We start from the raw sequence: 21,065 nt of genomic DNA, 5'->3' as shown, positions 1-21,065 counted from the left end.
CTTAACACAAGGTGGATTGTACCCATGCTTGCTAGTTTAATGAAAATAAATATGGTGTTATTCTTTAGAGTTAGAATATTTTTCCTCTAGGGTAAGACAAGCTACTAACATTTCATATCATGGACTGATGGGGAAAATTGCATTCTCTTGAAAAAACTGTACTATCTCCTGCCATGTTTCCATTGGAAGGAACACACATATTTTGAATTATTGAATGGGATAAGTACATTTAATCACTTGCTTTCAAGGAGAAGAAGTCACAAGAATGAGTTCTGATAACCATTAGAGAAAGCTTTGCTGCTGTGCTTGCTCTCCCCAGATTCATGGCATTTCCACAGACAAGCTATTCCATCAGCCGCAACAGAAAACAGCCTGCTGTGATCTGGGCTCAGGGCTATATGCAGGACTCTCCCTTCATGACCTGTAAAACAAAATATGTACAAAAGAATGCAAAGATACATCACAATTCTACACTGATTATGCCAGTCATTTTCACCACCAGCACCCAGAGCATGGCTTTTTCCACTTTTACTGTAGCAGCTCAAAATGCTGCGTAGGTGCGGGGAGCTACCATTTTCTACAGAATATTTTCACATTAAGAAAGAGCTGAAGTTTTCTTATTAGAGACCAGGCTTTAACTGCCAGGACTGCACCACATTGAGAAGACATTTGTGTCAAAGCAGAACACCGAATCTGAACTCTTGATTCTCCACTGCATTTGCAGCATCAGTCCCATCTGTGTTTGGTAATGTGTCTCGCTGCTGAGCTTTCCCATCTGGCTGCAAAGGCCTTGCAGACAATTTGCAGCTGATCCAACAATCATGAGATAGTGTCTCCAGCTGCTCAGTTATGACTGTTATGGAGATCTTCTAACAGTGATCCCACTGAATAATTTATTGGAATTGCATACTGAGTTTGTCTGTAGTTGTAGTAAACTTTGGGAGTCAGACACTGAAGGCCAGAAGCTACCCCAGTCTAGCAGCACAAAGAACATACAAAACTCATTAATCTGGTTATACAAGTATCTCTCTCAGTAGAAGCAACTGAAATTGAACTGAGTGCAGAAAGAGTCTGCCATTAAACTGAGACTGTTGAGACCTGTATCTACCTCTGCTCTCCTGTACCACCTAGCACAATGTCAATGCTAAGCAAACCCATAATGGTTTTTGGCACATAGGGGTATGAGAAATCGAAGCCTTTTTTACTTTAATTTACTGGTCATTGGCTTCTCTGGTTGGGTGAGTTACTGACAATCATACAGCTGAGCTAGTCACCCAAAGGGGAAAAAAAGAAACTTCTGAGACATAGTGTATCTATCTCATCTAAAACAAACCAGATGAACCACATCCTAAAAGGAAGTGTGAAGGTGTGAAGTCTTGGGTGACCACCTTGAATGAATGTAGGTGGCCTATGTCCTACATTATCTGTACCTGAGTTCTCCATGAACACAGCACTTCTCTAGCTCAACATAATATTATGAGGATAAATATGCGAGGAACTGTAAAACTCTCTGAAACTGTGGTACTTATCACAATAGTAACTGATGAAGATCTATAGGATTGTTGCAGACGGACAGTCTGCCCCAACTTTGCGAAGCTGCTACAACAGCTCTCTGGAGCCATTGTGACTAAAGGCAAGAATCTGCTGTCCTGGTGCTGAGTAACGTGTGTCCCACCTAAACTTGGTGACTAGAATTTTGACAACATCACTAAATTATTTCAGCAGAGATTAACTCTCAGGCTTTACTCCTTCTCGAGTTATTGAAGTGTATATCATCTTTGTCAACATCCAACACCATGAGTTTACAACTCAGTGAATTCTTTACACTGTCTCCATTCAGTGTCTGTAACAACTTTGAAGGAAGAGCTGGAGACGTAGTCTTTGGAGGCATCCAAAACTATCCACAACACTGACTGAAATCTGATTACTAGTTTCAGCCAAAACCATGTGAAGGGGGATAGGGAGAGATCAGCAGTTGAAATTACTCATTTCCGTGTTTTCTGAGTGGAGAGGGCTGGAGTATTATTTCTTTTTTTCACGATCACATTCAGGTACTTCTAAAAGCAATTACATTTTGTTTGCCTGTATGTTTTTGTTTATTTACAACAGCTTTTCTAAGGGAAGGGCATTTACATCCAAAACAAATCTTTTTTTCTAGTAAATTACTTTAATAGTTCTATCAGAAGTACCTCAAAAAGGGACTCAGTGCCATAAAAAGGTTACCATCAGCTGCTAGTCTATTCTGAATATGCCCAGTAATAGGCAACCTCAATTACTAAAGTACTCAACAGCAACTGACTGTGCTTCATTGTTAGCTGAGGTCTTCAGCATTTTGCAGGAGGATTAAGTAATGACATTCAGTTACAATTTATCCACTCATTTCTTTGGGTGGTTAAGGGTGTCTGAGGCTGATTTAGAACCATCTCACAATCATCTATCACAGTATTTTTTCTGAACGTTATTTTGATACATTGACAATTTCTTCCAACATTCAGTTGCTTATAGTAAGGTAATAAGAGTCTTTGTAAGCAAGAATGTATCTGTGTAACAATTACCTGGTCTTTTTGTTAATGAAAATTAGTTTCTCTTGCAGACAAGTAAACTGAATAGGAAACAGGATGATAAGTAACCCTCCAGCTTCACCAAACTACCAACACATTTGACTTACATGATAAATGTTTTAAACCATATTGTCAAAGGTAAGACTAAATCTAGGTTTCATTTCAAATAATATATTCAACACTTACAAAGACTTGAGAAACCTCAGGCTATAGTAGCTAAGACTAATGATCATGTCGCTTATCAAATAATTTCTCATGATATCACAGGACACAATCTTAAGAGCTATACATAAATGAGTATGGACAAGGAAGGAAAAGCAGCACAGACAAGCAGCATTACACAAGCCACCCTCTCTCTTCCAGCCATCTTTGTTTTGACTCTCCTGTGTTTTCCTCTTATAGGTTAGTGTTAAAGCCAAGTCCCTGGTTACACCCAAGTCACTGCTTCCAAGGACAGCATCCCAGTATGGCTGGGATTTAATAAATCAGGAATTTAATAAATGGTTTCAAATGTAGCAACATAGCACAAAAAGTAGTTGTAAATATCAGCTGTTAGGTTAAAAATCCAAAGCTTCTTGGACCATATCTGGTCAGTGAGTGTGAAAAAACCACCAAACCTGTGAAAATGCAGCCTGTGTGCAAATAATTTGTTTTGTCTTTTAACTTCAGATGCTTCTGCTGGACCACTTCAGTTAACACTGAAACAAGTAAAACTTAATGCACAGGAATGACAGCAAGCATCAGAAACAAGAAGGCTTAATAGCAAGGAACAACTTTTATGTGTAGTGTAGCCCTACAACTCCACGGACCAATACAGACCTACAAGGAAACTCCACTTCCTCTAGCTGTGATCACAGTACAAGGGAAACACACTGCATTGCATTGCTTCACAGCCAAAATCATTCATTAAAACCCAGACAGCTCTAAATAACACATGGAGATTTATTTCAAACATCATTAGGAAGCTGGTTCAGTATCCTTCCATGATGAGCTGCAACATTGAAGAGCCACATCCAGTTTCAGTTATCTAGAAGGCCATCAGCCTAGAACATACTGGAAGCAACCTCGTATTAGCACACTCAGTCCACGCCTAGTAAGCCTTAGGAAGCAGTGGAAATCCACATCCTGCATCTGGCTTGGCCTTAGAAATTATAGGAGACAATCCCATCATCAAAATCAAAGAATTTTACAGAAGCAACTTATACTATTATCTTAATACGTCAACCTTTACAATCCCATGCATGAGGACTGTGCACATGAATGCATGGGTGTAGGCAGAGGGAGGATGTGTAGATGACTGCTATTTTAACTCTATACGTGTAAGGTATGCACTTGCAAAACCACACTGATTAAACAGATAGTTAACTGAAATAGCTCAAACTATTAACTTAAATACTTCCCATGAAGTTCTGATGAATTGACAAGCGTGGGATACTTCCATATTTTCATCTGATTTCCAGGAAGGCCTTGTCCAGTCATCAGTTCACTGGTTTTGGGTAACCAGACCAAGGAACAGATCTATCGCAATTTAAAATTCTGCATTAGTTTTCAGAACAGGGCAACATGCACCATTCAGTAGATTTGAAATGTTACATACAATGTTTAAACAAGCTACTGAGAAATAGTGCCATCAGAATATTTACTTCTTCAGAAGGATCATTTCATTCCTCACAGCGTTTTGAAGTACAGTTGCCTTATTGTCCTATCTGAATGTGATAATAGCCTATCAGTATAAAACCCACAACCTTCAAACACATCCTCAGCTAAGCTGTCATAGTCCCAGGAAAATCAACAGCTATGCTGCTTTACTCCAGCTGAGAATCTGTTCCTCTGTCTCCTAATATTCAAACTCCAGAGACGGATGTTTGCCCTCTGACTCTTACACCTCTTCTCACCCCAGCACTCTGGGAATTTTCCCTCCCCCTCAACATTCTCTCCACATCAAGAGTTTTGGCCAAAACTATTATTGCCAATAAGGAAAACATGATGAGAAGTGTCTGGCTGCAAGACCACCTCCTCTTCAATCACTTCTGTGTGGAGACAGAAGTGCTGAATGAGAAACCAGAAACTGCTGAGTCCAATCACACACTGCAGTACTGAATGTAGCGCAATCGCACATCCAGAGAAAATCCCGCTCTTCCCTTGACCGCAGAACCACCCTCAAAGTCAGTGGGAGTTTGCCAGATGAGCACAGATATACAAGAAGAGCATAGCCTAAATATGCAGACATTTCATCATTTCACCTGAGAATCTGTAGCTGCACTTTGGATTATTTTCTCACGATTTATGTCCCAGACACGCAAAATCCCATCTTTCATTCCGCCCCCTGTAGCAAGGACTTTGGAGTGCCAAGGACACCAGTTCACAGCCTAAAAAAAAAGAAAACAGATGACAGAACAGACAGACTAGGAGGTTAGCTGGAAAAACAAAGTAGATTTTGCTTAAAAGCCATTGGAAAAATGAACTGCAACAAACACCCAGAATGTCTCTCTGGATTTTTTCACCCTACACCATGTTCTTCCTACACACACACAGAGCAATGCAGAATCCGAAAACTCCAAATGGTGCTTCCTTTGCCATTGCTTCACAGTAGCCTACACTGTCCCACATATGCTCATAAAACTCCAGTTTCTCTGCTTACCCTTCACAGGCCACGGGTTAACACCTCAGTACCAGAAGAACCCAGCAAGATACAGTCTCACTGCCTAAGCCAAGCCATCACAGAAGCCTAAGCAACGCGAATTACAGGGCTTACAAGAGACCTGGGTTCTTCTGTGTTATTTCCAGGATATGCCTTAAGCCTAGACTCTCTTTGAAGAAAAGCTACTAAGAACTGAATTTCACCTTCTTCATTAACCTCCTCTGATGCTTTAACAGCAGCACTTCAGGCCAGCCTCAGATTTTTTTGGGAGGACAGACAGTTTATAAATGCTGGACTCCCCTGTCTCTTATTGCTGATACTTGTCCTCTCTCCCACACAGACTGGGACTTCATAAAGATGAAGATTCTAAGTTGTCTCACTTCCAGGTTATTACTTCAGATTCTTTGCTACCAGAAATGACATGAAAACATGGGCAGGAAGGCAAAATAAATATCATATTTAAAATAATTGCAGCAGACAGAATTTTCTAAAACTCAAAAAAATTGAAATATCTTGTTGGTTAACTCTTAAGTACTGTGACACCAAAGATTTCTGTGCAAAACAGAGGAGAAGGCTGTAAATTTTATTTCTATTTGGCATTATACTTACAAAGGCCTGATAATCCAGTAAATTTTCCTGATTAAAGCCCTACCAGACTTCTCTGTGACTTGGAATGAGGAGAACTGGTCTTAAAACTAACTGCATCGCAGTCAGAGGAGGAGAAACTAATAATTCGTGGATTTGAAATATTCCCGAACTGTCCACATCAACAATGTGATTTCATGAGAGCAAATACAGAAAAGCAGACATTCCTTCTCCATATACCTTAACTGCTGAGGGATGAGGTATGGTTTTCAGTGGCTGTGATTGCAATTTCACACCAGGGTCACTAGGCCAGATATTCAATATACCATCACTAGACCCACTTGCCAGCAACTGGTTGGTTAGGGACCATTTCAAGCTGCAAATGCTCTGCTTGTTTTGGCAAAGAGTCCCAACACGGTGCTGAGCAACCCGAACATCATGGTGGTGAATAGATCCTAGTCGTGAACCACTGTAGATGAAAAAAGACAGTATGGGTTTCATGTCAAAGAAGACAAGCTAAATCACTAGACTGATGTTTCTTCAGTGGTTTCAGAAGCAAACCACATCACAGTGAAACGTGTCTGCAGAACAACAGTATTTCAGTACAAGGAAACACAAACCAACTATCACAAGCACACCCCGAGTGTAGAGGTGGCTGACACCAGAAAGGAGTCAAGCAGCTGCTCAGTTCAAGCCAGGCAGAATACCTTTTCTCTCTCATGCTTTTCATTTCCCTGAAGAAATATGGCATTGTATGCCACTAACCTGCACCCTATTCAACTGTCGCGCCATTTAATGTAAACTCTCTTCTGTTCTTCATGAAAAATAGTTTTTCAAGATGATGTTTGCCAAGGTCAGATATGACTCCATGCCCAACAAAGAGGCAGTGTAAAACTGTATTGCTCTGGGAAAGGGCTTACTAGCGAGTAACAGTATGTTCTTTGGTTCTGTCCCTTCCCTTGTCCTCTTTCTCAGTCCCACTTCCAGGTCTAAAATCTGCACAGCTCAACACTGTTGCATCACTGGCTGTGAGGCAATGGATGCATGGTTCTACAGCCAGTCTCATCAGCCTGCCAAAGGAAGGAAGGAAGAAATACCCTGACTGGAAGCACAGCTACTGTTACAGCTTAGCTCCTGCATATGGGTTTTAAACATCAACAGTAGAGTTGAACTGAAAATACTCCACAGCACATTTTTTTTTCCTGCCTTTCTAAGGTTATTCCTATATTAAACCTGTGACAAAACAGAAGAGCCTTCCTGCTGGAAATTCACACTTCCAACTACTCTGACAACACCAGAAAAAATCAATAAATTCAATACCATCTTTCTGGGCATCTGAGAAACAGATACCTGACACTACAGCAATAGATTAATTTAAGGCAGTAATTACTGGAGACTTTCCCATACTGTGTTTTAAAGATTTTTCAGATGCAAGTTGAGTGATTTGGAAGCTCTAAAAATGCACACACAAAACTGACTGATTGCAAGAATCATCACCCTGTTGTGCCTGTATTATGGACTTGCCAAGCTCTTGAAGTTCACAAAAGCATGAAACATTTCAACCAAGCAGTGAATATTAAGCACACCTTTATCAAAAATACCTATGAAGATACTTGGGAATATGTACATTATACGCAAAGGCATCATCATTTGCCTCCTGAAGATTTATATAGATTTTTCCTACTAAATAATAAACAGAAAGTCTAACCAAGAGAAGCAGAATTGAATTGCCAATGTTGGCCATATTAAGGTTTTTGGTAACTCTAGTGGTGTGAGTGGGAAGGAACTGGGCCCCTGAAAATCCTGGCTGAAGTGACATTTTTTCACAGAAATTAGAATTACTGGCTTTTGACACAGAAGTGGCATGTGTTCTGCTAAAGACAAAGAGAAGCCAACAAAATTTTGTGATGGGTTAATTTATGGTACTGAAATTTATTTACAGATTCATGATGATGTGTTGTTGGACTATTTTTAACCGTAGGAATTGTAATCCCAAAGTATCAATTGTCCACAGTGAAGTTTACTGTAAGAATGCTGCTCTTCTTTTAGTAACAATGAGTATTAACTCCACGTCTTTTTTTATACTTATACAGATATTTTAACTCTGCCCTAATGTTAGAATGAACTGGTTAGTTTCAAACCTAGTAAGAGAAATAAATATTATGTCAACCTAATCTGTCAAGCATAACTGTAGTTCACAGGTTCATGCTGAATTCTATCATCAATTTCTACTCAGAAATCTGTAATTCAAGTTTCTCTTATTTTCACTCCTTTGGTCAAGCTGAAATGCAAACTGAAACTAACACTTACTGTAACAAAATTATGCCAGTTGGCATTGGCAGGATGTTTTAGCTGCATCTGTGTAACTTAACCCACCCAGTGTGCCTACTCCAGCAACAGCATTTTATTGACTGGGGGTTCAGCTGGTATCCTTGTACCTCACTCCAACCAGCAGATCTCATACAATCAAAAGCCAGAGCATCTTGCAAAATCACAATAAAACTACTTCGAGTGTTCCTATCCAGTTTGAGTTTAACAATAAAGTCTTGCTTCTGTTTCTATGTTTAAGTAAAATAGAAGACTATCACATGATTCTAAAAAAGTAGAAGCATTCATTATAAACAAGTTTCCCCTCAGCCCCTTCAAGTCTGAGTCAAAGATCTGAAACAGAAAGTGAGAGCAAAAAAAATCACAAAAGAGTAGACTTGATCTTTCTCATCTGAGTCCCTACATTGACATGATTCCTAAATATGAAATATTCACCAGCTACTGTAAAATTCACCCTTGGTAAAGCAAAGGTAAATCACCTTTGAGCAAAGCCAATTAAAACAGCTGCAACGAATGGGACATTTATCTAAGTAAAAGCAGCAGGACTTTTTCTGTAAATATACTATACCACTCACCTGCTCAGAATATAATGATTCCAGCTCAAAGTTCCAACTACAGACAGGTGACCAAACATATTTCTCAACCTCTTTTTCGTTTCAATGTCCCACAGCTGCCAATACAAAACAAGCAAGAAACACAAATTTAACAACAAAAAGAAAAAAGTTTTTTGCCTCTTTATTTGTTTGCAGGTAAGACTCTGCCCAGTTCTGATTTGACATATGAACAATCTCAAGCTCATTTATTTCACAAGTGAGATAAGAAGTATTTCCAAACTTTGGCACCTATATGAGTGATGCTGAAGTCAGACAGGAATGAAGGAATGCACATCTCTGAGTTTAAAGCTATTTATTTCCATGTCAGTATTTGGAATTCCATACTTGAAAGCACTGGCCTTCAGTACCTTCACATTGCTGACTCAGGACTGCAGCAGGTACGTCCCCATATTATTCAGCATCTCAGCCAAAGTCCCACAAAAATCTTTTGATAATAAGACTGTCCTATAACAGCAGACTGAGGCATATGTGCATAATCTGTCTGAAGGCAAATCCTCTTGTGTGAATCCTTAAGAAGAGTTTTTGCTTGAGTTCTCTAGGCATTGATCACTAGAGTGATCTCAGCAAGAGATATACAAGGGAAAATAGCATGTGCTGAGTAAAATAATTTAATGAAAGAGCTCCTCTTACTGAGGGAAGAAAAATCTGTCTGTCTTTGGACAACTGAATCTTTAATTCAGTCATCACTAAAAAGTGGCTTCAGAGGCTCCATTACACACAGATAACACTGGATGTCACTAAGCTGTTCAGTAAGGTGCAGAATGATACAAGGAAGCACTATTTATGGTCTCCAGCAGAGTTCTTCTGTAGTTTCACCAATCTTTTTTATTTGTTTCCTTAAAAAAATAATCAGTAACACATTGTCTTGTGGCCACTTTAGCTAAAAATGAAGAAAGACTAAAAAAATAAATTATCTAGTACTTGCACTTCTCCATCACTGGTGCCAATTGCAAGGCAAGTTCCTTCTTTTATCCAAGCCAGAGATGAAACATATTTGGAACTGGAATTCAAATCAATGTTTTCAATGGCTTGAAGAGTTCCTCCATTCCAGATGTGTGCAGCAGGTCCTACAGCAATAGCAATGAGATTTTCAAGGCTCCAGTCCAGTATGTTTAGATCTAGAAAAAAGCTACTAAAAATTATGGCAAAAAAGTTGTAGGTAATCGGATGGGGTGAGGGGAAGTACGGTTTGGGAAAGAGAGGCTTTTTTTTTTTTTTAATAGCTATGGAAAAACTTCAAGAGAATGCTTCTATGAAACCATTACTAACAAGTATCCCTCCTACATGAAGGAGAGTAACAAGCCAAGGTCTTCATAAGGCTAATATTCACAAACTGGTATGTTTGCACAGCAGGATCTGAGTTACAGCTTTCCCACTAGAATTTTTTAATCTATTACCCTGCATTTTGGATTGCCATATCACTCAACTTCAATTTCTCCCACCAGAAATGAGGATTCTCCACCAACAGCTACAGTTCCGAAACCACCCTTGTTCCAAGGTAATTTTTGTTATGGAGAAAGACACAGGAGAGAGTCTATATGCTACAGGCTGTCCTACATGGGTTAATGGTAACATTTACCCTGCAAGTGACAAGAAAAAAAAATGCAGAATGGAATTAGGGAAATTCTGCTCCTCACCTTCAGAGCTTGCTCAGCAAGCATATGACATAAATACTGTTTCCACTGCCCATGATGCTGGATGCACTGTACCTGCAGATCCTGGCAAAGCAAGTCACTACAGTGGTTAGCCTCAGAACAGCCTGCTATGTCAGGCAGACCAGAAGAAGTTCACATACAACACTTAATACCAACCCAGGACATTCTCCCATGTCAAAGGAAATCCTCAGGTGTCCATTTAGGGCAGCTTAAAAGTCATTTTGCATGACCCCTGAAGCACAGAAGATTGTTACCAAAGGCCAAGGTCTGACATCATATGTTGGTAACTACAATCACTCTGAAGAACAGCTGAATCCATCAGTCAGCTGTTTGACTACAGACCTGGTTGTTGCAGCCAGAAATAAGTATTAAGAAACCACTTTGGAAGACTTCTGTTAGAGCTGTTAGTCTTGGTACACACTTTGTCCACAATCAGTATAAATCACACAAACAAATCTTTGTCCTGTTCACAGACATACATGAGCACTTGCAAAGATATGTTGAAAAAAACTCCACAGGGACAATTACAAACACTCGCACATACAGAGTTGTTCATTATGAAGTGTTACAACATGTATTTGCTGCTGTAGACTAGAGATCCACGTGTATTCATATGTAACTTGTGCAAGTTTAATTTCTGCAATTTGTGCATGCTTTATTTTTGCCTGTGCACAACCAAAGACATAAGTGAGAATTTAGTTCACAAGGTATCTATCATCCAAATCGTAAACAATGTCACTGATGTCTCCCAAAATAAGAGATTTCAAAGTCTGCCCAATAAAGTTTACTGCTGTGTTGACTGGCTGCTAGATATCCAAGGCTGACAGCTGAAATGTTTAACTTAATCAAGCAGAGGCAAGTACGTTGGTTTGATTTGAAAGTTGTGTTGAGATCTACAGCTGAAGCAAACTGCTTGACAGTTAGGCAGTATTGATTCTAGGGTTTTAGCAGTCATGTCTCCACCCTGGGACAGGCAGTTTTCAAAGATGCATCCTTGTAAGAAAAACGACATCATGCATATGTCCTGCAGAGTTTTCATTTTACATGAAGCAGACACACCTTCACTGCCTTTCTTGAAACATACATAAGAATTCCCAAACTCTGCACAAACCACCACAGAGGAGAAATTAACTTACAGTAATCATTGCGCAAGCCGGTAATATGAAACCTCACTTCTGGCTCCAATGGTATGGAAGGCTTCACGATGGTAACAGCTCTAAACTCACTCTGGGTCCCCTCTCGGCACCCTGTATGTGAAGATTCATTACATAGAAATCAGTAATGCAAAAGACCACCAGTTTTTCTCAGGCATAAGCCTTTCACATTCTCACCATATTTGCCTCTCCACGGTCCAGAGAAGGCCAAAAGGGTCTAATTTATTGCTGGTAGGCTCAAAGCGTTAGACACACCAAACTAGGCAAAAACCTTTTACCACCTCTTTAAAACTTCCATGGATTTAGTCAGCTAGAATGGAGAATAGGGCCCACTGTAATTTGTTTGAATTGCACCATAGGTCAACACAGAACATGGGGTTTTTTTGCCTTTTTTGCCTTTGTATTCCATCAAAAGTTGCTAGTAGCAGAATGCTTCATATGTGCTCTCCCACTTCAAAATCCCCTCATACAGCCATTAACTTCTTTGCTTTCTGGTGTTAATTTCCCACCAAAAAGGTTTCCCCCATCAACAGCTAACCACAGGAAAAGGTTTTTAAAGCTCACACATTTTGATCATAGCAATCAAAGAGATCTAAGCTTGTGGACAACACATCAGCGAGAAACAAAAGCCAATACAAGTATGAGCAAGCAGACGAGTCATCCTTTGTGGTCATTGTCTAAGTTCTGCTGCAAATACTCTTAACATCATAGAGAAAAAGCCAGATCATTAGTACTATGAATCATTTAATGCTAGATTTTTATGTGTAAGAAATTATCTTGCTGTAATGTGCAGAGCAGAAAGCTGGAGATTCACATTTCTGCGCTTTTCTCTGTGTTTTGACTTCCTTTCTGAACTATTCTCCAGAGAGGAGTATTTAGAATGAATATCAAAAGTTTCATGGACAGAAGACATTGCTTCTTATCTCTACACTTAGCCTTCTCTGTTCAAAACAATTCAACAATGACAAAGATTTTGTACTCTGTAACTTAAATATACACACAGACATCCTATATGGAAGTCCAATGACAAATTGTAGAGAACTTCTTTCACACAGTCCTTCCCTACTCTGTCCTCAGTCTTCTCCCCTAATTCAAAATTCATTTCTGCCAGACAGCTGTGGTACAGCCTCTCTCTCTCTCCAAACCAAGACCGAAGATGAGGAAGAAGCAGGCCACAGTGATTTTCTTCTGTATCTAAAATCTTGTGGAGTTAGACAAATCAAGCAGGCTTGCAGGAACGACCTTCTCCGACCCTCCCAATGGGATATATAACATTGCATTTTAACCCTAAGAAGGTCTATTATCACTGAAATGAAATTTCTCTGTACAGAAAAACCTGTATTTCTAATATCTAGATTTTTGGTTATGTTTTGAAAACTTTACCAAACCTTTCTGAACCCAGATAGTAAGATAATTCAGGGAAACTGAGGCCCTTAATTGTAACAAGTCGGATGAATGGCAACACTTCTGAGACACTGAAAATATTTTTCTTCTTTAACATCAGTAGCTGGTATTGAGCAGTGAGATACAAAGGATGAAATCATCTCTGTAACCCATTTCAGATTTCTTTTCTTTCATGAGTAATGCATCTACCCCAAATTCACACTGATCACGCTTTCAGCTCTACTCACTTACTTCATAGACACACAAATGTGCATAACGGACTTTTTAATAAGCTTCATTACAGTATTTTGTGTTACTTTGTCTGCCCATTAGCAGATATCACTGACTTTTGATAGGATTTTAGCTCTCACATGCTTGTGTCACTTCTCAAAATGAGACTCAGGAAGTGGTAAGTAGTCAGTACTGTCACACCACACCACTTCATCAACAAGTAGCTGGGTGGAATAAGACCCAGTATTCCTGATACTTGTATTCATTTGCCATCAAGAAAAAAACCACTCTGACTAATTCCTATACTGTTGCTATTGACTGCTCTGAAATGAGTCTTATTTGCATGGAGAAGAGCAACAAAGGAATATATAAATCCACCACATAGCCCCCAGCTTCTACAGAAGCCGAACTACAGATTCATAAAGCAGCTGTTTCTCACTGTTTTTACATCAGCATGAATCAGGCCCTGACCGGAAGAACCCATCATCCACAGAAATAGCCAGATCACAAAAACAAATCATCTATCCAAGACAGAACACAACAAAATATTGGTATGATATTTAATGAACGGCCTCATACTCATGTAACTCTGGGAATATCTGTATTATTTCACAGGTTAGCCCCTCACATCCAATCGCCTGATCATTCACACTCCCTTATGCTCATTCACTCCTAGGATATCTTTTGGAGCAAATTAACCAACCCCCTGCAGATGAAACAAGAGGCAGTACTATGGACAGTTTGCTCCAGATACCTTTTCTTACAGGTAGGAGCAACAAAACTCCACCATCTCTGCATGCCTTGCACTCTCATGTACCCAGCAGTCCACATGAAACATACCCTGCGCCTATTCTGCAGCACCACCCCACCTATTTCTTGGGTTCTAAAACTGAAAAGCCAAAAGGAAATTAATGTTTTAGGGCCATCAATGCAAGAGATGGGGCCTAAAGGAGAGCCAGGTAAAACACTAAGGGTTAACCACACTGGAAGAGGTGGAATATTATCTCTCCACAGACGGTGAGAATTCCAGAAGTAGACCCAAGCAACATAGGTCTCAGCCACTTCACATTCTTCTGTAACACTTGCTGGAACAGGTAGATGCACTTGCTTTTCAATAGATGCAGCCTGCTGTATCTTACTGTTCAGTGTGCATGAGAATATCTGCTATATTGGAACATACCTTTCCAGATGCAATTGGTATTCTCACAGACCTTCATGTCAGCACTTTCTGCAACACTATATCCAATCTTCTGGACCACTGGAAGCTGAGAAGGACATTTCTGCCATTACAATGAAGCGAAAACATGACTGAATGAAGAAATCTGTCAAAAAACGTACTTAACCATCACAGATAACACAACTCCCATCAAAGGGCTCAACGCTCATTACTTAAAAGCTTCAAAAACAGCTTGTCTCTTGTATGGGAGTTCAATAACAGTACAGAATATCAGTGTCCAAATCATGTGCTCTAAACTTGAGCCACCAGCTTTCCTTCCACAAAGCACCAACTCACTGCTACTGATCACACAAACTTTAACAAAGCTGTCTGAACAAGGCCATCATATCGGTGGAACAGGTCCCAGGCCCTGTACATCTCTAGGTACTACCACAGGTCACCTGACGAACCTGAGTGCCCTCTTGTCCTCTTCTGAACTGGCATTTGGGCCAATTTTACCAGCAGATAATGCCATGTTTTCTGCATGCAGATAGTAAGTCTGATGCCTCAGGCTTGCTCTGTGAGGAAAGATCAGTTTTGTGGTGCATACACTGCCAGGCCACTGATTCCAGTATGAGACCTACTGGATGTCAGAGTCCTCTCTCAAACCAGAGTCCCAGAGCCTTGACTCCATGACTCCATTCCTTAAAACATTATTACAATATGAAACTGAAAAAATATACAAGGTGTCTCAAAGGAATAAGATATTTTAATTACTTTATCATTTCCCTGGACGTCAAAGAAACAGATGATGCATCAGACAAAGACAAGTTATTGGAACCTTTTTTTTTTTTCAAATAGCTTAGGCCTTTAGCCAAGATTCAGGCAAAGGCTCAGATCAGCTCACAAAGGGTATGAATCTCTTCACCAACCCCTAGTAATATGCATTTCTTCACAACGTTCACCGCTGAATGCTCTGATGTCAGTTGTCTGTTTGGTCTGTAATTCTTTATTTACGGTCAAGGGGAAATGCAGCTATTTTTATCAGTCACTCAAGATTAGTACGTTCTTCCTCCTATGTCTGTGAAATCTGTCCTTCCAAGCACACTCAGTGTTACTCTTCCTCAAAACCTTCCCGTAATCACAATAAGAAATGTCTTACAAAAACATAGTTTGTAAAAAAGTATTCCTCCTTTATATATCCCAAATGTTCTACAGCAGGCCTTCAGCTTTGAGAAGCACTTTCTGCATGATTTATGTAGACAACTTGGCAGAAAGCTAATGAGACTGCTTGGATCTGTGTCCCTCTAAAACAAGTGCAGACATTTCTGTGGCAAATCAACTGTGTATACAAGGAAGTAATCTTTTGGCCCACAAAGAGACCACACACCTTCACTGGAATGTGAGAAGATTTTCTTTTCAATGCATCCCATCTCTTTATGCTACCAGGCAGCACACATTAAATAGTCATTATTATGTCTAAGAAGATTAACAGATTTTCATATAGTTTTAGCCAGGACTGACTTCCAAATGGTTTTAGGAAGAACTTGTGTTTTGGTCATCCCACTATGTTATCTCAAAGACCCCCACATCACACTTTTAGTAACTGGTTGTGGTCCTTGAAGTAGAAATCCAAGTATCTTAGTTCTAACTCGACTCCTGCTTGTAAATTACAGTGTAATTCTCGGTAAGTCTCTTCACTGTAGAGATGAAAGACTGACACACGGAAGACTGACACACGGTCCATATTGGGGCCAGTACTGTTTAGTATCTTCATCAGTGACACAGACTGCGGAATCGAGTGCATCCTGAGCAAGTTTGCAGATGACACCAAGTCAAGTGGTGCAGTCAGCATGCCTGAGGGACAGGATGCCACCCAAAGGGACCTGGACAAGCTCAAGAAGTGGGTCCATGTGAACCTCATGAGGTTCAACAAGGCCAAGCACAAGGTCCTACACCTGGATCAGGGCAACTCCCAGTATCAGTACAGGCTGGGGGATGAAGGGATTGAGGGCTGCCCTGCTGACAAGGACTTGGGGTACTGCTGGATGAAAAGCTGGACATGAGCTGACAATGTGTGGTCACAGCCCAGAAGGCCAACCATATCCCAGGCTGCACCACAAGCAGCGTGGCCAGCAGGTCAAGGGAGGGGATTCTGCCCCTCTGCTCCGCTCTCATGAGAGCCCACCTGGAGTCCTGCGTCCAGTTCTGGAGCCCTCAGCACAGGAAAGACATGGAGCTGTTGAAGTAGGGCCAGAGGAGGCCACAAAAATGATACAAGGGCTGCAACACCTCTCCTACCAGGAAAGGCTGAGAGAGTTGGCGCTGTTCAACTTGGAGAAGAGAAGGCTCCAGTGAGACCTTACTGCAGCCTTCCAGTATGTAATCGGGGCCTATAGGAAAGATGGGGACAGACATTTTAACAGTCCCTGTTGCTAAACTAGCTAAAAGAGGGCAGATTTAGACTAGATATAAGGGAGAAAATTTTTACGATAAGGGTGGTGAAACACTGGAAGAGGTTTCACAGGGAGGTGGTAGATGCCCCATCCCTGGAAACATTCCAGGTCAGGTTGGACGGGGCTCTGAGCAACCTGATCTAGTTGAAGATGTCCCTGCTCATTGCAGGGGGGTTGGACTAGATGACCTTTAAAAGGTCCTTCCAACCCAAACCATTCTATGACTCTGTGACTAAGAGTGAAGACAATGACATGTACTCCTCTCTTAAAAGATGTTACATTTTAAGGAAGAACGTTTCACATACATCATTTCACAGAAAGTTCTTCTCATCTCACAGAAAAGTTTTATTTAATTTCTCTGTGGGGTAGATTCAACTACTAAACCCATTGAGTTGTGTCTCTTAACAAGTCTAAAATTCACAGACTCTCCAATCATACTGTGGAGGGGCGCAGGAAGGAACAAAGCACTGTTGTTGAAAGGAGGAGTTTCAAGACTATTTTGCTTATTTAGAAAGGAAAGTAATTGCCCTGAGAACCAGGTTTCCCAGAATGATGTAACAGCACAGTCTTTTTCCAACATCCAATGACCTTCAAGAGTACAATTATTACAAGATATCACTCAGCAAGTGTGTTAGCCCCCCTGTCCTGCTAACGCCTCCTCTTCTTAGAATTTGAGCTTGTTACCCTCACAGACACCCCTCAATAATAATAATTAAGGTTTCTAAACCACTATAAGCAAGAATGTTGAGTATACATCTCTGAAGCAGCCTTACTCAACAGTTATGGTCAAAGAAAGCAACCATGTGAAAACAGCTATCAGCATCTTCAATACTGACTTTGCAACAGGAGCAATCAAGGAAAGGAGAGCACAACAAAAAGCGTGGTCACTGACTAAAAGTTTACAGCTTAAGATACGAACAGTCACAATTAGGTAGCACTAAAATAGAGAAGTGTTTTTGAGTGTAACGTTCTGGTAGTAACTTTTAGTAATACAGACACGTATCACTATGGTTCACATGAGAAGTCAATTTTCAAGAAGTTAGTGAATAGAAACAGGTGGGTGGCTGGAGCACAGATTTATTTAAGATGAACAAAAAAGCAACAGATAATGCCTAAAAAGAAAAAAAATTAGTGTGTTAGTGTCCACTAGGAAAAAAATGAGGGGATAAAGTGTACAGCAATAGAAAATAATACCAAAATGGGAAGTGATCTGAAGTCTTGTTTCCACGTTAGGTAGATACCGTGTGTTCTTTCTTCCCTGGCCAAGAATCTGACATTCTATTGTCATGACAAAAAACTTTATTCTCAGAAAGCTACTTTTTGGCAAATTTTTCATAGCACCTCATTCTGTCTACATGACAAAATTAACATCTACATCCTGCACAACTGAAGAAATCATCTTCCTCACACACAGTGGTTATTAAAGCAAGTGGAAAACTGAGTCATTCACGATTTTCGTGTGTATCTTTTACAATACACGTTTTCCCTCAGAGGTAACAAACTCATCTTCAGGGCTTTGTTAGCTTGGTTTTGATTTTAGTTTGCAGAACAATAGCCTGGAGGAAATGGACAGAAGCTGAATCAAATAAATGACAAAGCAATTGCTCCTGACATTTCTCTAGTAGTCATTTCCTAAGTGAACCTCCTCATGTTACTGTTCTGCATATCAATAAGGTAGTACATGCATAACAAGATTCCAGGCCAAAGATCAGGTAAAAAAAACACATCAGGAAAGCAAATACACTACCCATGCATTTGAATGTTGCATTACTCACCTGCTTCTTTTCCACTTCCATTTCAGCTCTCCTGTTATTCCTCCCTTCCAAGCCTGCTGCAGCATGAGTGTTACGTAGAGTCACAACACTTTTCGTGATGGAGAGTTCCTCAGGCACCTGAGGTGTCACTGGAAAAACAATTTTAATGGAAACAATTCCTTTAAAAACTACACACAGGGATATTTGTTAACTACTTTTCAGAATAGCTCTGATTTCATAATAGCAGTACTCTAAAAGCAGACCTGACACATTAAGTGGGACAATGCAGATACTGATATTTGAACCAGTCACCCTGCTTTCCTTCTGTCAGTGAAAAGAGACATTTCTACAGCATTACTCATCTCATCCTAAAAGAGATGTCTGAAAACGGTCAGATTGATCACTCCCATTATAAAGAGTGCCCGTTTACTACTGCAGCTCACATCCAGCCTTAGATTCATTGACTGGTTACAAAGGATCTTACCCATAGAAAATCAGTATCTGTTTTCCCAGAACAATACAGTCTTTCACCACTGCTAGGAGAGAAAGCATGCAGGACTTTCTGTTCTAGAAACTGAAGTAGGGAAAACTTCACTGTGTTTTAGAACCTGAGTTTTCTAGAGCTGAGCAGGTATTATTGAACAGCTCTGGTATTCTGCTTAGCAGAAAATAAAACTGCACTTTCTGACCAACTGCCATGGCATTGTATGAACACATCCTGAACACTAAACAGCATCTTCTATTTGCTCTCTAAAGATTTCAATTATTAATCAAGAAATGAGCCATGTTTAGTTCCCTATATCTTCCAGGAAGCTCTTCTTGTACACAGAGCATGTAAACCCTTCCTCACTTTCCCCTGGCACTGCTAGGAGTTAGTGAGTTCAAAGGCTCATTTAACCTTTCGTCAGCTCCCTCTGTTGTCGACGGAACGAAACAGCCTCTCCTAGAGTCAGCTCTTCCCAGACCAAGGCAGAGCACTGCAAGTTATGTGCTCCGAATGGCCCTCGGGTAAGTCTCTCCCTAAGGTGAGCTGAGTGCGAGTGTCCCTTTGTCAGCACTTGAAGCCTTACACATTGGAGGACAGACAATAACACAGGGCAAGCTTCTCCTTCAGTGAGCGTACACTACACCACATCCAGGCAGGCCGACTGGTCCAAGTTCCATTGTTAGGGCTGGGACTGCAGCAGCTGTGTGTAAGGCCAAGGAGAAGCAGAAGGAAGGGAAGGAGAAAGGCCTGTACGAATTCTCCTGCCAGTTACTGTACCCATTCCAGATCTGAAGGTGCAGCAACAAACCCTGTGTGCTGCTGCAGCCCAGTGCAGCTGAAACCCAGTCCAATACAGACCCCATCGTAGAGCAAAAAACATTGGTCTGCAGCAGGCATTGCTTGGCTCGGGATAAGACTTTCTTTTCTCTCTTTCGTTTCACCCCACCTTGACTTCGCTGTCTGTATGGCCTGCTGTCCTAGGCTACCCAGCTGTCCTCTCACCACAGCAGTGTACGCCTGCCGAGGGGACGCTCTGCCCGTGAAGGTCTGCACTGACCGCAGCTGCCGCCACATCCAGTGCCCTCGGCAACGGGACACCAGGGAACACCAACCCACACCTGCGCTAATTCCCCGCTCCGGGTAATTTCAGAAGTCCCTGCGTGAGGCCATCCGCTCCACGAAGCCGTCCCTTCCTCCCGTCTGACCTGACGTCTCCCCGGGGGCGCTGAGGAGCCGGGGCCGCCCGCAGGCCCGACGATGGGTCCGGCCGCCGCCTCTCGCGTGCAGCTGCTGCCATCTCGTGACAACGGGGCTGCTCGACACCGCAGCCCTGGCCGCCAGCTTCCTCGTAATGGAGCGCTTAAACCTGGAGTACGCGGTGCTCTCCGAGCCTGGGACCTGCGCCAGGGAAAGGAGACAGAACACCACCATCCGTCCCGGCCCACTACCACCCCGTCCCTTCATGCCGGGTCAGGCTTTCCTCTGCCACGCCGCCTGGGCTCAGCCCGCCTCGGAGCAACAGGCCACGGAAATGGATGTTGGGCGCTGGATGGCTCCAGCAGCCAGTCACCTCGGTGGTGACAGCAGGGATCATAAGAAATGCGAAACTATAACAAAGAAGATTTAATATTTTCCAGTTGTTAGTAGTTTTTATTATTGCAGTTTGTATTCCTGCATGCATAGTGACCTAATGATGTAACTGTTAGACTAATCCCTGTTTCGATTAAGGAATGTACTGGATGAATGTTGGCACAAGTTATCACTTTAAGTTGTTAGACAAAATAATTAATTCAAACAAAAGCAGTCCTGGTCCTCAGCGAACAACTGGGGTAACTGTAGGATAAAAGAGGCTCCTAAATAATTCCACTCCAGACAGCTCGGCCTTGGGAGGGCAGAGGCACCAAGCTACAGAGATAAGGAGGCACCGAGACGGCAACAAGACCAGACCAAAACAACCTGGAATGACACAGTATACTGATCTTAGAAATGAGTCCACGCAGAAACAAAGGTCGACCAGCAGACACTGTGATGAGGAGCTTAAGCCTTCATCTTAGGACCCC

The 21,065-nt window shown here is 41.4% G+C and overlaps 1 protein-coding gene across 1 annotated transcript; it reads right to left on the bottom strand.

The window, feature by feature from the left end:
- Positions 1-257: 257 nt before the first annotated feature.
- Positions 258-20,469, bottom strand: CDC20B (cell division cycle 20B). Its single transcript, XM_075446855.1, has 10 exons — positions 20,211-20,469; positions 18,540-18,667; positions 14,333-14,432; positions 11,521-11,631; positions 9,651-9,847; positions 8,691-8,785; positions 6,028-6,256; positions 4,805-4,930; positions 3,950-4,079; positions 258-421 (listed from the first exon to the last, which is right to left on the bottom strand). The coding sequence occupies exons 1-10, from the start codon at positions 20,467-20,469 to the stop codon at positions 258-260; spliced, it is 1,539 nt and encodes a 512-aa protein (XP_075302970.1).
- Positions 20,470-21,065: the final 596 nt, after the last annotated feature.

This window comes from Opisthocomus hoazin, chromosome Z, assembly GCF_030867145.1.
Source record: "Opisthocomus hoazin isolate bOpiHoa1 chromosome Z, bOpiHoa1.hap1, whole genome shotgun sequence".
In the NCBI taxonomy this organism is placed as follows: Eukaryota; Metazoa; Chordata; class Aves; order Opisthocomiformes; family Opisthocomidae; genus Opisthocomus; species Opisthocomus hoazin.
This window is presented reverse-complemented; position numbering and strand designations above follow the sequence as displayed.

Bases quoted from the DNA above. Each gene is read 5' to 3' on its own strand.
- CDC20B (XM_075446855.1), bottom strand. From the start codon at position 20,469: ATGAAGGGACGGGGTGGTAGTGGGCCGGGACGGATGGTGGTGTTCTGT. The intron at 18,668-20,210 runs GTCAGACGGGAG...TTGTTTTTCCAG, and splicing joins CGCCCCCGGGGAGACGTCAG to TGACACCTCAGGTGCCTGAG. The intron at 14,433-18,539 runs GTGAGTAATGCA...TTGTAATGGCAG, and splicing joins TGGAAGTGGAAAAGAAGCAG to AAATGTCCTTCTCAGCTTCC.